Source organism: Quercus lobata, chromosome 5 (assembly GCF_001633185.2).
Source record: "Quercus lobata isolate SW786 chromosome 5, ValleyOak3.0 Primary Assembly, whole genome shotgun sequence".
Taxonomy (NCBI): Eukaryota; Viridiplantae; Streptophyta; class Magnoliopsida; order Fagales; family Fagaceae; genus Quercus; species Quercus lobata.
Genome location: NC_044908.1, coordinates 69,979,088 through 69,995,580, shown reverse-complemented (window position 1 = coordinate 69,995,580; position 16,493 = coordinate 69,979,088). Strand labels below are relative to the sequence as shown.

At 31.5% G+C, this 16,493-nt stretch overlaps 1 protein-coding gene across 1 annotated transcript; it reads right to left on the bottom strand.

Moving 5' to 3' along the window:
* Window positions 1-3,735: 3,735 nt before the first annotated feature.
* LOC115992320 (probable glycosyltransferase At5g20260) lies at window positions 3,736-6,980 on the bottom strand. The gene is made up of 4 exons (XM_031116474.1): window positions 6,750-6,980; window positions 6,359-6,510; window positions 4,819-5,167; window positions 3,736-4,443 (listed from the first exon to the last, which is right to left on the bottom strand). Exons 1-4 carry the CDS (start codon window positions 6,978-6,980, stop codon window positions 3,763-3,765), a joined length of 1,413 nt encoding a protein of 470 aa, XP_030972334.1. The 3' UTR covers window positions 3,736-3,762.
* Between the last annotated feature and the right edge of the window lie 9,513 nt (window positions 6,981-16,493).

Genomic DNA, 16,493 nt, shown 5'->3' with positions numbered 1-16,493 from the left:
TCTATAAAAAAAAAAAAAAAAAGGGTGAAAACTTAATAAATAAATAGATAAAAAGGAAAATATTAGACCTCTTTAGTATACTCACTCAAACACATGTTTTTAATTTTTAAATAATATTACACGTATTTTTACATACTTTTTCACTCACACATATTTCTATGCATGTTTTCAAATAACAAAACACATGTTTTTAAGTACTTCAAATTTGGAAAATTCTTTGATATAGATATAAAATAGAATATTATGTTGATATAAAAGGTATAGATTTAATTGTTTTATTTATAAGGGGACGTATCATTTTAAGAAATATTTCGAGAGATTGAATTTTCTTAAAATTTCAATGGAAGGGTGTGTACTTTATTATATCTTTTTTAAAAAAAAAATTAGAAAAAGAATTTTTTTTTTTATCCCTTTGTGTCATATTTATTTTAGGTTAGTAATTTAATCTAATTTTTATGTTGATTGTTGAGTCTATTTATTGATAGTTCAAAGGAAAAAATAACCTCATTTTTTATGCTCACATTCTTTGTGAGTGTACAAAAAGGAGTCCAAATCTTTTGTCTCATTTTTTTTACTTCACTCTACACTTCACTAATAAAAACATAACACATATCCACTTATTTAATTAACTCCTACCATTATGCCTTTCCTACTTTCAATTACCTAAAGTAAATAAAAACCCTAGCTCATCCCCACCACTACCACCATGGCGTTGGCGCCAACATCACCAATCACGGCCGCCATCATCGCCTAGTCTGCACTATCGTCTCACTATTTTCAAATCCAAACCACCCAAAAATAAAATCTAAGGACATAACAAAAGTGCAGGTGTGAAAGAACCGTCCAAATCAAAGAAACCAAACCAATAAATCAGAAACAACAAGAGGAAGTGAAGGCTCTAATTTGAGAAAGTTTGGTGCCACACCCAATTACACCCCTCCACCCACTACAACTCGCCACATGGGTGAGTTGTAGGCAAAGTTGTGTAATTAGGTGTGGCACTAGAATTTTTCCTCCAATTTGCACATCACCTACAAAGCCCTTTTTCTAATCAATAAAGCTACGGACTTACAGTAGCTTTCTTTTCAGTTACTTTTTCCCTTGAGCCCAGTTTTCCTTTAGTTAGACAATAAAGTTACTTAAGGCCTTTGTTCAAGTATTGTTTATGGCTGAAGAAAATGCTATGTGGGTTATATTGGTAGTTCATGTAGTGTGATGGTGGTTGGTGGAGGTGGGATTGGTTTGGATTTAAAGAACAATGAAGTGGTGGTGCAGACCAGGTGATGGTGGCTTGCTGTGACCGGAAACATTGATAGTGCTGGAGAAGGATGGAGGTAGTGGCGGGAAAGGTGTTTGGGTATAGAGTGGCAACCCCTTAGATTCCTCTAGTAGCCTCACAAGTTGTAGAGGCATAGGTTTACTTGGAAGCACTCAAAGATAATTGGCATGTATTGCAAATCAGTCAATATATATGTGTGTGTGGCGTTCTAATTTTTCATTTAGCATTTTTTACTATTACCCAAAAGTTCACTTTAACTTAATTTTACTGTTATCTCATTAATCTCTTATCAATTGTTTAAACTTACACCACACAGTTCTATCTTCTTCATGTCTTTTACCATACCCACTGTTTTAGTATTAAAAATAAAAGGAAAAAAAAATATAATTGAGGACTAATAGTAATAATTAACCAAATAAGACCCTAAGGAGAGATAAAGAGACATGAAAATGTTGTGGACTGTTAAATGAAAAGCACCATTTCACTATTACCAAAATAAAAGACTTGAGATTGACAAAACATATATAAGAGAGAGAAAGAGGAATCTTAGGGGTCGCCACCTTTGTCATACTGGCCTCCCACCACCATCAAGTCACCGAAACCTCTACGTATGAGTAATTTTTTTTTTTTTTTTTTTTTTTTACCATGGTTTTAAATCATCTATAAAACACATGCATACACACTTGCTCACACGATGTCTTAATATTGCATTATCGATAAGTGGAAGGTGGTGAGAGAGTTGGACATATTTTCATTTCATGGTATGCAATCTGTGAACCCAACACACAAATTAGTTGATTTTCATGGTCATGTTACTCTTTTGCATTTGCTTTTTGGTTTCATGAATTTTTTTTTAATTTAATCTTACTTTGAAAAGGCTATAAATGTGCAGTGAAGTTACTAAACTGATTTTTAATATATCAAAATATATATGTTTATTTACTCTAATTTAGTTTACTTTTTCATTATAATATATGTACAACATTCTCCAAAACCGTCTTATATAAAATACCACAAAATTATCTGTGCATCATGCGGACAACTTACTATTTTATAATATATAATCATAGAATATATCTCATTGTTTACTGACCTCGGGTGACATTGGATACGTATATACATGGTATCATCCTAATTACTTCCTGTCGGCTTTTATAATGTCATAACTAGGGAAAAAAATAGTTTCAACACGTTGATATTTAAAAGTAATAGAAAGTTCTAATCATGTAATAAATTTCACCTTATTTTTATTGAGAAGTATTACGTTTGTAACATTTTCACAACAATTTTTAGGTGGCAAGTTGTTATAGGCTTTTAATCTGAATCCACCACTGAAATTATTTTCTTACTCATCAATAATAATAGGTAACAACTTCCCACCTAAGATTTGTTGTGAAATTGTTATGAAAATGATCTTCCATAACATTTCTCATTTTTCTTTTATAATTTTTGAGATGATCTATTATAATTAGCGTATAATAAAAGTAATGTAAGAAGTAACTTTAGTGATATAGCATCAATCACAATCTGCTATAGTAATATGTTGTAAAAAAATGTTGTAAAATTTATTGTGTTTGTAGCATTATTAAGGAAACATGAAAACCAATGATGAAAATTTTTGTGAAATTTATTGTGTTTCTAGCATATTATGGAAATACGAAACCACAATTTATGCACTGTCAATCACGCCTACTCATTTTAACAAAAATACCTCTTGACACCAAAAATTGTATCGATTGTTTCACACATTCTTGTGTTTTGGTTTTGGTTTTAGTTTAATACATTGATTGTTTTACACTAGGTGTAACTCTAAGCAATGTTACATTATTCAATATTTTTTTATTTGATACAAAATTTGAAAAATCCACCGTGGGATTAGATTTTCTTCTTAGAGTCTCTATGCTTGTGAATTTCAAGCCGATTTGAGATTAATAACCATGTTATTGATCAAATGTTTAAAGTTAAAGTTTTTGTATTTATAATTGTGTATAAAAGATGGGCTTCTAAATCGAATAATAAATGACATTTGATTGACAAGAAACTCGGTGTGTGTTTGTTAAGAGCATAACAAACATATAATCCAACGGTGTGATCGGTGTATTTTTGAAGTATTAATCTGTTAAAAAGTAATTAGGTAGTGTAACATTACTTAGAATTACATCAAATACAATTCAAATTAAAAAAAAAAAAAAAAAAAAAATTATTTGACAAAAATTCCATTAAAGAGATTGCATAACAAAACTGTAGCAGTTCAATTGATGCTTGTATCTGTTTTCTACTTTTATTTTTGGGCACAAAGAAAAACAGCACATCCGAGCCTAATAAATTTACCAAAGAGAAAGAATACATATCTCTGCCAGCACCAATAGAAGCGGTGCACCTAAATACCAAATACATTTACGTTCAATTACAATGATGTACTCTCAAAAAAAAAAAGAAATTTATGTAAGGTATCAATCATTAAAATTTGTATACATTACTAATCAAAAAATATTCAACGGTAGCTGAATGTTAAGCCTTCTAAGCCACACTGAATGGAGCACCATATGATATACATCAAAGGGTTTTGCTGGTCGGTTCAACACAAAATGTCTTGCAACTTGTGTCACTCTCTTATGCAATGTCAAGTACCTTTTTTGTGAAATTCCTCTCAGAATCGTCTTAATTTCTGGTATTTGTTTTGGAGGAATAAATACTGCAAATTTGCTCCAATCAAGAACTTCACTAAAAGGTAATGTGTAGTAATCAGAAATAATCACGGGGACACAATTTTGATACATTGCTTCCACCACTCTAGGACTTGCTACTTCTGACCCACTTGGGCACAAGCAAAATTTGGCTTCTGACATAATTTTGTGATAGTTTTTCCCTTTGGGAATTCCCTCATATACTTGAACTTCACTATCTTTATCTTTCCAATACTCAAACAAACGTTTTCTAATGTCTCCATGTGCAGCACCAGAGAAGAAGGCAAGGATCGTGCGCTTACTTGGAGGTAGGCCAATGCGTTGAGGACCAAGGCTATACTCAGGGTAACCTTTTAAGTTAAATTCTGGCAATGAGACATCTCTTGTGGGGATGAATCCTTCAGATGTGTTGGCATTGCATAACACTCTTATGAAGTGCTTAAAGTACTCTTGCTTCTCTTTTATGACTTCTGGTGCCTGAATAATCCCATAGAAGATAGTTTAATATAGGGTTTTTCAGTATGATGCCTAGGTACTAACATCTTAATATAGGGTTTTACACAACTAATTCAAGAGAGATGGTCTAAAGAGAGAAGACAAAGTCGTGTCAAATTGGATGTATATGTGTGTGTGTGTGGTGCACATGCATATGCAATGGAGATAGTATATGATGTATCCGGTATATGTAACTACCCTCTCACATAGGAATGAGTCACACATTTGTGGAATACACTCTCATGTGAGAGAGTGTTACATATGTCCCATACACAATGAGCTTTCTCGTGTGCAAGAGAAAGGGTTAAGATCATATATGAATACTCAACTTTTTAAGCAATTGAAAAAAAGCATTACCCAATCATGACAAGAGACCATGAAATGGTCTGCTCCATGGCTTCTATTCCAGTAGGGGTATTTCTTTGCTACTACATTGACATAATCTGTGAAGATTGGCAGCATTGGAAAGTGAAAGGGGTCAGCCCTATAAAAGAAGTCAACAACTTTGGTAATACTTATTGGTAGGAAAAATGCATGTGCTTCATTAGGATGGCGAGCCATGAAGTGGCTCTTTTCACTTTCCATCTCATCGATGAATTGGCCCTCAATGGAATAAATATAACTCATTGGCCCACTGTGTACCAAGGGTCGCTCTCCTTCCCTGTACGCCCATACCTTGAAGCTCTTCACCATCTCTATATGGCTCCTGCCCAATCCCAATCCAAAAAAATTATTGTATGTGACATGTTAATATTTTTAAATCCCAACGTCACCGTGCAATAAACGTATACCTATTACTAGTTAATTACCCAAAACACTATCAAGTATAATAATTAAAGAAAAAATGTCTTGGGATTGAGACATTCATTGTTTTATGTGCAGATATTGCATATTGTACAAAGAATTTAAAAAGTTGAGAGATGATCAAATATTACTCCGGCCCCATTATAAACATTTTCTTCCATAATTAACTACTAAAATTATATTCATTTACAATATTTTTTGTATTTGGTAATTTGTGCATAATTGTTCCACAAAAAAGAAAAGAAAGTGATGTTGTATGGCTCGTATCCAATGTACACAACAGCCACTTTTTGCAAGATGAGAGAAGTCATGGCAGACAATTTTATTCCCAATTTCATAATAAACAGAGGTAAGTGTTAGAACAGAAAATTGTATTCTCACTCAAACTCAAATTACATTCAATCCAATTTGTTCATAATTTTTCTGTATATACAAATTGGTATCAATAATAAGTCCAAGTAAAAGTGATAATGATATGTTTCTAACATTACTCGCTAAAGATTGGAAAAAACTAAAACAGAATTGGACTCAACCCCAACCTCAACCTCAACTTCAATTTCAATCACAGAACCAACACAGACACACACACACACAAAAAAGGATTGGGCATGTTTGCTAGCAGGAATGTGGACTTCTGAAACGAGTTTCAGAAGATTTGGCAAAATGGAATTGCCTCTGATCCTAATTTTTCTGATCTAATTAACAATCCCAAACAGCCCAAAAAATGTAATTTGGACAATGTTAAAAAACTTCCTGCTGTCCTAATCCTCAGCTAGGTTGGGATTTTTCTTTCTGCGGTTTAATTGCTGATCACTGACTGACACTGGAAATGTCATTAGATTTATAAGCTATTGCCAAAATCCTAAACTAAATAGTGTAGTAATTTGAATTTCCATTAAAAAAAAAGAAGAAGCTATTTTGACTTCCACCACCACTGACCAAACAGGCTAAAGCACAAAGTCACTAGCAGATAAACAGCTTTATGAGAGTAACGCCATAGTTTCAATGCTTCATAAAGTTTGATGGGATTTCTGATCAAAATAAACGAATAAATAATCAAATATTAAAGATATAAAAAGACTAAAAACTTAACTGATGAAAAGCATATGCATTTCTGTAAATGCTTCCTTTGGGAATGTACATTTCCTCTGTGTCAGAAGTATAGTTTTTTGTACGAATAGCTTTATGAATAGCCGCTCGCGCTCTAGCCAACTCTTCTTCAATCCTCTCCGTTTTATTCTTCCTCTACTCCCACAAAAGTGCCCAAAACAAATCAAATATATATACTATAATATATATATATATATATATTTTAACAAAGTTCTTTTACAACCACAACAGAACTATTTGAAGCGTGAAAATATTTTGAGATTTTGTTGTACTAATAACCTTTTTCTAATAATAAAAAAAAACCATTGATACATATAATTATAGAACAAAAAACCAAATCATAAAGCTTTGCAACAAAACAAAGAATTGTGCACCTTGACATGGTTGGAAACGCTGTTAGCTGCAGCGGTGGAAGTTGGTGAATTAGCATCAACCGGAGAGGGAGGGGGTGCAGGTGGGAATTGTGTTGGAATTTCATGGTTGGTAGGTGGTGATGGGCGGAGAGTGAGGCGGTTGTGGTTTAAGGGAGAGATGTAGATTAGAAAAAAGAGGAGGAGAAGAGTTAGGACAAGTAAATATGGTGAAGGGAAACTCAAGTTTGCCATGGCTGAGATAGCCTTCCTTTGGGGTCTGTGAAGAAAGGAATTTACTTCAACTTCTTGGGGGGAGGGGGGAGTGGGACCTACTGAAACTTTATGATGACGATTCGATTTGTTTTTTATTTATTTCCCTGTTTGGAAGGAGGCCTTTAACTGCTCCCCTACTTATTTATGAATAATTTTTGTGTCACACCAAAAGGCACGATCATAATCCACTCATGTGATAAATTGTGATAAATAAAAGAGTGATGATAGGTCCATATAATAACATATTTTCATCAATTACAACTCATTATATAAGTGAGTTGTGACCAATATTGTACTTTTTGATGTGGTAGAAGAATTTTTTCCTATTTGTTTATTTCATTTTTGTCTTGTGTGGGACCAATCCATTACTTGTTTTTTTCTTTGAAGGAAGATCAGATTATTTGTTGAAGGTTGATTGTACATCACGCAAAAGGAATCGATTCTAATTGGGATAATTAAGGGTGATTAAATTTTATTCCTTATATTAGTATTAAGATTTGAATTTTACTCCTTAAAGTTTGATGATGTTTAAATTTTATACCTTAATATTTCAGAATTTAGATTTTATTCCCTATATTTTAAGAGTGTTTGAATTTTTCTCCTTAAAGTTTTGGAGTGTTTAGATTTTACACTCTAAAATTTTAAAATTTGGGGTGTAAAATCTAAACAACCCTAAACTTTAAGGAGTAAAATCTAAATTCTGAAACGTCAGTGTGTAAAATCTAAACACCTCAAACTTCAAAAGGTAAAATTTAAATTCTAAAACTTAATGATGTAAAAAATCTAACCACTCTAAATTTTAAGGGTGTAATTTACTATTTACACGGTTAATTACTACTTCTTCTCTTTTTTGAGTAAAAAATTATTTGATAGTTTTTTTTTTTTTTTTTTTTCAAATAGGGAAAGCCTTCTTGTCATTTTAAGTCATATATACAAAATAAAGGCTCACCAGATAAGAGCGTTTTAAATTATATGCCTGAATGACGCTAATGAAAAAAAGGATTTTTTGGCTTGAACATTCTGGCTGCTTGCGATGCCTTTTTCCTCCTTCAGATAACACCGATCCTCTTGTTGAAGACATGGGATGGGAGAGTTTTCTATAACGATCAATTCGGAATCTACTTCCAGTTTTACACACAACTCTCGTGAAGTAGACATTTCATTTTTCAGAAAGAGAAAAGAAACTCGCCGGCGCCGTCGCCTTCGCCTTGGACCTGCTCTGGTCGAGCTGGAGCCGTCAACGGTGAGCATCAGCAGGTCTCTGAGTATTGTGATTTGGGAAAACGTTTTGAGTTTTGGTGAAACGGTGTCGTTGCATATGGTTTGGGTGAAACGGCCAGTTTACGGTGGTTTTGGCTTTGGTGGAACTCAACTTCCTATTAAGTCGAGTACTGTGTAAAAAATGAAGGAAATTAGAATATATTAGAGTAAACCTTTAAGTTACGTTTGGTAGACTGTAATAGAAACTGTAATATAATATCTATTCTTATTGTTCAATTTTACAGTTGTTTGGTTATGTTTTTATTACTTGTAATAATCATTCCATACGAATCTCTATTCCTTAAAATGAGGACTAGACATTCTTTATTAAAAGTACTAAATCTCTATTCCCTTACTAAATATAATACGCTCTACTTAAGCAAAATTCCCAAAATCCCCCTCTACCTGCGTCTTCTCCAAAAATTTCTTTCTCCTTGCTCTGTTAACAAAAATCCCAAAATCCCCCACTACCCGTATTTTCTCCAACTATTAACAAAATCTCCAAAATCCCTCAATACCTGCATCTTCTCCAAAATTTCATCTCCTTCCTAAATCTTCCATCTCCCTTCTCTCTAAAATTTTATTTTCCCCGTTACTAGAGATCTATTTATATGGGTATTGTCTTTCTTTCACCCTAAGTTGCTACTCCCTCTTCTCAAGGAATTTTTTTTTTTCCTTCTTCCCTTAGGTCTGCGATTTCCACAGTTATTGCACCCTCTTTCTCTTCTTTTCTCATCTATTTGTATGGGTATTTCCTTTTACTCACCCTCAGTTGCTGCTCTCTCTTCTCAGGATTTTTTTTCTACCCATAGATCTGCAATTTCTACAAGTACTACCCTCTATTTCTGTTATCCGTATCAAAATTTTTTTTTTTTTTTGGACATTATATCAAATTTTCCATAATTGATATTTGTATAGCTGTGAGGTTCTATGAAACCGAGATTAGAAACAATGACCGTGAACCCTATAGCCAATCTAAAGAGTATTAATAATATATATATTAACAAAAGATTTTTATTTCAACTATGCATTTTGGCATTATATTTAGGAGTGTGTATATATATATATATATTAACGTGTCTGATATATACTATATGTAATCTGTGGGGATGACTTTAAATAATCAAAATTTAGAATTTCAAAATTAATTAATTAATATTAAGAGACAGAGAATTGAAAGTTATCTATTGAAGTGTGGGTTTGTGTCAAAGTTATCTATCAAGTGTGAAAGTTATCTATTGAAGTGTGGGTTTGCACAAAATTTATCTATTGAAGTGTGAACATTAGTCTCAAGGAATTTGGTGGTGGGTTACCCATGCACTTGGTATTGTGGTTATTCATATTTACTATATTATTTTAATTATCATCTTGTTCAATTATTTAAATTGTGTACAAATTTTATTAATAGTATTGTGAATTTGTTCAATGCTATTGTTTGCAGTTATGGCCCGTTTGAGTTTAGCCACAAGGAATAGGATAAAGAAAAGGAAGTTGGTTTTGGTTGTGATGTTTTGGTTTGATATTTATTATAATAAGGGCATTTTAGGCAATTTGATTTAAAAAGCTTTCATTACATCGTTTTAAGATGTTGTACCAAACATGTGGAATACATATTCAGGGTTCTATTATTACTATAGGGTTACCAAACAACTGAATAGGAATAATTATTATATTACAACATCTTGCATTCCTTGTAATAGCTATTTCTATTCTTATGTAATCATTATTACAATCTACCAAACATGCCCTCAATTTCTATAAATTTATTTAGGCATAATTGCAATTAACCCACCTGTGGTTTTGCCGGTTTTAACTAAACCACATGTAATTTAAAAAATGTCACTTAACCCACCTAAGGTGCTCTCCGCTAAACATCCGTAACCTACCTCTCCCTTTTTACCATTAAAAATATGGGTAAATGTGTCTTTTTCATTATATTTTATGTCTCTCTCCTCTTTTTTCTCATTCTTCTTCTTCTTCACATAAAACATAAAAGAAAAATATCAAAAAGTAAGTCAAGTTCATCATTTTTCATATACATAATTAGCACAAAGTTTTACGAAAGAGGGTAGACAAAGCAATTTTTCAAACCATAAAGTAATTTTACAAATTTGAGTTAATAATCTCCAATAAAAATGGGCTGCTCATTTTCTAGGTTGAATGAGCTAAAATCAAAACTCAAAATTGTATATGGAATGATGCATTTAATGTTCTTACCCAATGCCTACTGCAATTGCCAAACATACTTTTACAATGACAAGAAAACCAATACACCTACAGTCAAAGCCACAAATCCATGTGAACATACACCTTTAGATTTGCTAGCCTTCCACTACTAAATCCAAAAATTGACTACTTAATTCTTCATAGAACAATCACAAAATAAAATTAATTAAATACAAAAATTAAGGATAAAAGGTACCCACTAGTTTGCTGGATTCTATCTTTACCCTAGGCTTTCTCTCTTTAAAACTCTAACCCTCTCTCTTTTGTTGGGTTCTCTAAAAGAAACCCAGATTTGCAAGAAAAAAAAAAAAAACCAGCAATCTAGCAAATCCAACACCACAGCCAACTCACTGAACCATCAAATCATAGCCTCACCAAACTACCACCTCCAACACCACCACCGTTGTTAGCTACCACCCAAAACCCTAGACCGGGAAGCAAAAACAAAGAAACAAGAAAAACAAAATCATGAGATCAGCTGAACAGCAGAGCAACCTGATTGTCTAGATCAGCTGAGATCGAAGTAATGGAGAGTGGTGGATCGATGGATTCAAATTTTCTGGGTTTGTTTAAATTTCCTTATAGTTGGTGGGTTCAAATTTATTGGGTTTAATGGATTTGTGGGTTAATGGATTTCTAGGTTGGTTTAGTTTTTCCTACTGTGAGTTTTTAGGAGGCGTAAATGCACTTTTAGTCCCTACATTTTGACTTTTTTCTATTTTAGTCCCTACATTTTAATTTTACCACTTTTAGTCCCTAAATCAATAAACGCATTTCATTTTAATTACTCTTTTTAATTGGTTTATGTTTGTTATTGTGTTCTTTGTGTTTGTGATCTTGTGTTAATGTTTAAATTTGAGTTTGTGTTTTTTGTGTTTGGTTCTGGGCTTGTGCTTTATGTTCTTGTGTTGATGTTTAAATTTGTGAGTGTGTTTTTGTTCAAAATGAATTAGATCAGAATTGATGTATTTTATTGTTTTTAATTTTTTTTTTAATTTTGTTAAAATTGATTAATAATTTTTTTTTTTATATTTAGAAGCTGACATGGCATTTTTTTAAATGCTAATTAAAATTTTTTATTATTTTTTAATTGGCCATATCAGCATTTAATGTGCCAGCAATGCACTCAGTTTACCACCTAAGCAATTTCTATTAGTGGGCTAACAAAAAGGACCAAAATAGAACGTGTTAATTGATTTAGGGACTAAAAGTGGTAAAATTAAAATATAGGGACTAAAAGTGCATTTACGCCTTTCATTTATGCCTTACATTCAAAGTTTTTGGGTGAAATAATTCAATTCATAGAGATAATTCAACTTTATCCTAGCATGCACATCCTTTTACTAGTATTTATGTTAATCGTGTTTTAGAATTTGCAGTATAAATAAAGGTTTTTTTTTTTTTTTATCTTAAGTTAAAAAATTATTGTTTTAATATAGCTTTTATTTGAATTTAATTTTTAATTAAATCTAAAAGACATTTACTAGTAGATTATTTAATAAAGATAGTTTAACAATTAACAAAATACATATTTTGAGTGTTTTTACAACCCAAAAAAAATAGAAGAGATTCAAAAATTAATAAAATCTGACATATATGTTAGGTCGATCTGCAGCACTATATCTTCTACAAATATAAGATTCACATGAATGTATCTCAGCATTATGTCTAAGGCAAAACCAAAATATCTCAGCATAAGAGTCACATGAATGAACAGGGTCCATTACCTCGATCATCCTATGTCTGAGGCAACACCATTTCTAGGTGCATTATGTTAAATGAGCAATTGCTTTTATGACTAATTTGATTCAGTAGCCACTTGAGCTCTAGCTTAAGGGATAATTAGGATAGATTTGAAGTTTAAATCTTATATATGTGTTACTAAAGAGTTAATTGTATATACTCATACAGTTGTAGACGTGTTATAAAGTTAACTAGTCAAGCGTGTGTATTCAACCCAACAACTTAAAGAATCTGACCCAAGTACCCAATCCAACTTGACATCTTGGATTGATTAGTTATAACTTTTTTTATAAAGTTTGGGTTGGGTTCAAGTTGGCATTATTTTCAACTCACATAATCCAAGTTCCAACGTTAACCCAACCCACAATTTTAAAAATATAGGTATTTTAGATTTGTTAGTTAATTTATTTTGGATTTTGATATTTTTGTTTAAATTTTTTACTTTAATATTCTTTAGTATTTTAAGAATTAGTTTCGATAAAGCTGAAATACACATTTTGAGTGTTTTTACAACTGGAAAAAAAAATGGAGGAGGTTTTGAATTTAAAAGACATATTTGAAGGAGTATTTGCATGTAATAACAACCAATTATTTACTTTTGTCTTTGAAAACAGGGAAGAATGTGATGTCTTTTGCTTGAAACATTACCATCATGATACTTTGTGTGAATTGATCAAAGCTTGGAATAATTGATTAAACAATTTTTCTTTTTTTGGACGAGAAATTGGTTCAGCACTTTAGTGTTTATTATTATTTTTTATGTGAGATCTTCAGTTATTTTTATCATTATATATTATATATAAATCAAAATCAATTAAAATATTAAAAAAAGGGTAGGTTTTCAAAGAATTGCAAAAATACTTAAAGAAGTCATATGTTAGGTGAATTGAGGGAGCTGTTTGGTTCTTGTGGCCTGCTCAAAATCACAATCAACAAATCCTCAAATAAGAATTACAACAAAATAAAATAGGTTTAAATATTTTTATGAACTAATTTTTTTTTTTAAATTTTAAAACTTTGGAGGTTTGTTGTCCCTTGAAAATTATTGAATTAATCTATACATTAAAAGAAAACATAAATTGAGTGTAAACAACCTAATAAATTCAGATATTTTATATTCTCATCTTATATTTGAAGAGAAACTAACTTTTTTTTAAGGATAAAACATTAACAAAATAAAATAAAGGTTTAAGCTTGAATTTATGTTTATGTTTGTGAAGTTTTTATTTAAATATTGTATTCAAAACACATAGTTCTTTCTTTCTACATGTGTAACCAAGATTTTTGAAGTTGTATACACAATATATGTATTAAAAAATGATATGTTTGTACATATCCAATTTTGCAATCGTCCACTCATACAAGGTCAAAATCATAAATTCATTTCACTTAGTAGTAAAGACATCATTAGGTCCATTCCATGAACACAAATTTTATTCTAAGATACATTTGAGTTCATAACGATATGCAATCGGACAACTCAATCAAAAGATGAAGCAACATTGAGTTTCAACAGTCATACTAATTAAGGATTGAATTATGTGTTTATGATTAATTAATTTTAATTCCTTAATTTGGATTAATAAAAGAGTAACGCTACAGACACAAACTATTTTACAACATTTTTATAAATTGAAAATGTGGCTTTAGCATTTTCTAATAATTATATTAGTAAATTAAAATGTAATGTTAATAGTGGACCCAGATTAGAACTAGTAATTATTTGTCAATCAATAGTTTGTAAAAATGTTGTTAAATAGTTTATGTCTATAGCATTATTCTTAATAAAAATTAATTACATGTGAAAATGACATTGGTTTAAATTTTAAGACAAGAACGTAATTGAAAATTAATTATTTGTGAAAATGACATTGGTTTAAATTTTAAGACCTTTCTCAAAAAAAAACAAAAAAAAAAAAATTAAGACAAGAATGTAATTAAAGTTATCAGATAAAGTTTTCAAGATAATTATGATTTTTGAATTAATTTCCTTGTAAAATAAAGAGGAAGCATTGAAAATTAAATATTACTTGGAGAACACCCTAATATTTTAGTGGCTGAAAAAGGACTTTTAAATTTGTAATTATCCTAAAACAAATATATAAAAAATAAAAAATAAATAAAAAGCAAAAATCATGTAAAAATCAAATTTAAGAGCCAAAATGTCAAAAAAACTCAATTAACACTGGGTTTCCATATTTTTCCAAATTTGAATTGTGGTGCCTCTTATTAGCTCGAATTTCAATTCAAACATGTACAAAGGTAAACATGAGTTCAAAAGCATCTAGAAGAATTGAAGGGAAGGAAATTGAAACTCCCTTATCCGTTCACCTTTATAAATACAACTCCCTCGTCAAATTGGGGGATTCCAATTCCATGTATCAGATTAGAGAATTGTTGCTGAGAAAATCTTGAGAGAGACATTAAGTTACTTCATGCAACAATACCGTCTTCATGTCATCTAACTCTACACATTCAACTAACACTACACTACACAATTGTTATCAAATCATTCTAAAATATACAACCCATGTTGGCGTGCACAACTCCCTCAAAAATTCAAGTGAAAGTTTTATAGATTAATTAAAGGAGGTAAGCATAGCAAGCAAAGTCACATCGGTAGAGGAAATCTGCCATCATATCACTTGAAAGAGCTCGTGCATGTAGGTTGCTGTTCCTAAGTACATAAAAGCATTATTTATATAATCATATTTCACTAAAATTGTATTTAGAGCATCTCCAGCAATCTCTCTAAATTTTTGCCTAATTTTTGTCTGTTTGGAGAATGAACAGTGACATTTACCTTTTACCTACTTACTTTTTCAAATACACTTTCCAACAGACTCTCTATCACATTCTCTATCTCATTTAAATATTATATCTTCATTCATTCTTTATTCTTTTTTTATCATCATTTATTCTTTCTATATTCATTACCAACAATTATATTTTTCAATGAAAAGTGTTATATTCACAACATTTTTCGCAATACTTTCACAAGAATCACATCAAAATCTTATGTGAAAAGTTGTTACTAGTTCTAATTTGAACCCACCACTGAAATTATATTTTTACTCACCAATATTAGCTAATTACTTAAAGTTTATTGTGAAAATATTGTGAAAATATTACAATAAAATTTCTAAATGGTTATTTCTTATTCTTTTCCTTCCTTTCATCCACACGTTCTCTTTTATTTATTTTTTTTTTCTCTTGGTTTTTCCTCCACCACACACGTATCCCACCATCTCCACCTACTCTTCTTTTTCTAGTTCATTCCGGATGGTAGCCTCCAGAATATCTCCACTTCTCCCTCTCTGTTTCTTTTTCTTTCTTTCTCTCTCTTACACAAACACACAAATTTCTCTCCCTCTATCTCACTCAAACAAATTCTCTCTCATACACACATAGATCACTGGCAGAGAAGTGGAGATTGGTGTTCTACACAGATCGGCGTTCTACATTTTTTTTTGGTTTGATTAGTTTTATTTTATTGCTCAGATTTCATTAGGCTTATGAGAAATATTGTTTTTGTGTTTCAAATCTTTCGATTGGGTTTTGTGTTTTTGTTTTGATTGTGGTATGTTACTGTTGAGATAGAGAAGCACAAGAGAGTGAAGAACGAAAGAGAAAAGGAATGAGAGAGAAAGAATTATTTTTTTATTCAACCAGGTATTATTTTAAGGGGGAAATATTCTTTAGATGATGAACAGTAATTACTACAGTGCTATCCATACCTAGAGAGCTACTGTAGCAACTCTAAAAAAAAATTTGGAGTTACCGAGTCTGTTGGAGTGCTTGTTTTGCGTGAATGGTGTCTGTTGCTCTCCAAAATTTGGCTTTGCCGAGTCTGCTGGAGATGCTCTTACCATAAATTAGAAAACAAGTTGAGAGATATTACATCATTAATTGGGATTTTAAAAAAAATAACTACAAAACCCAAACAATATCATTAGTTAGGAAACGTTTCAAACTAATTTGGATTCTAGCAATTCGAGTTCAGAGGACTCGATTTGTGGCTTGTTAGACTGGCCAGAAATCGAGTCCATTGGACTCGGTTTCTAAGCATAGAAACCGAGTTCGTTGGACTCGATTTCTAAGCAAAGAAATCGAGTCTACTGGACTCGATTTTCATTCGTGGAAACCGAGCCCAATGGACTCGATTTAGCAACGCAGTGATGAGAATTTCCAGCAACCCAGAGAGTTCAAAAACGAAGAAGAAAGAAGCAACAAATGATGAACCCAGCGTCGATCTGACCAAAC

What these genes read in the sequence shown, in the direction of transcription:
- LOC115992320 (XM_031116474.1), bottom strand. Translation starts at nt 6,980, where the DNA reads ATGGCAAACTTGAGTTTCCCTTCACCATATTTACTTGTCCTAACTCTT. An exon ending in GCGTTTCCAACCATGTCAAG is followed by an intron (nt 6,511 to 6,749) that starts GTGCACAATTCT and finishes TTGTGGGAGTAG; the next exon opens with AGGAAGAATAAAACGGAGAG. An exon ending in AATGCATATGCTTTTCATCA is followed by an intron (nt 5,168 to 6,358) that starts GTTAAGTTTTTA and finishes GGGATTGGGCAG; the next exon opens with GAGCCATATAGAGATGGTGA.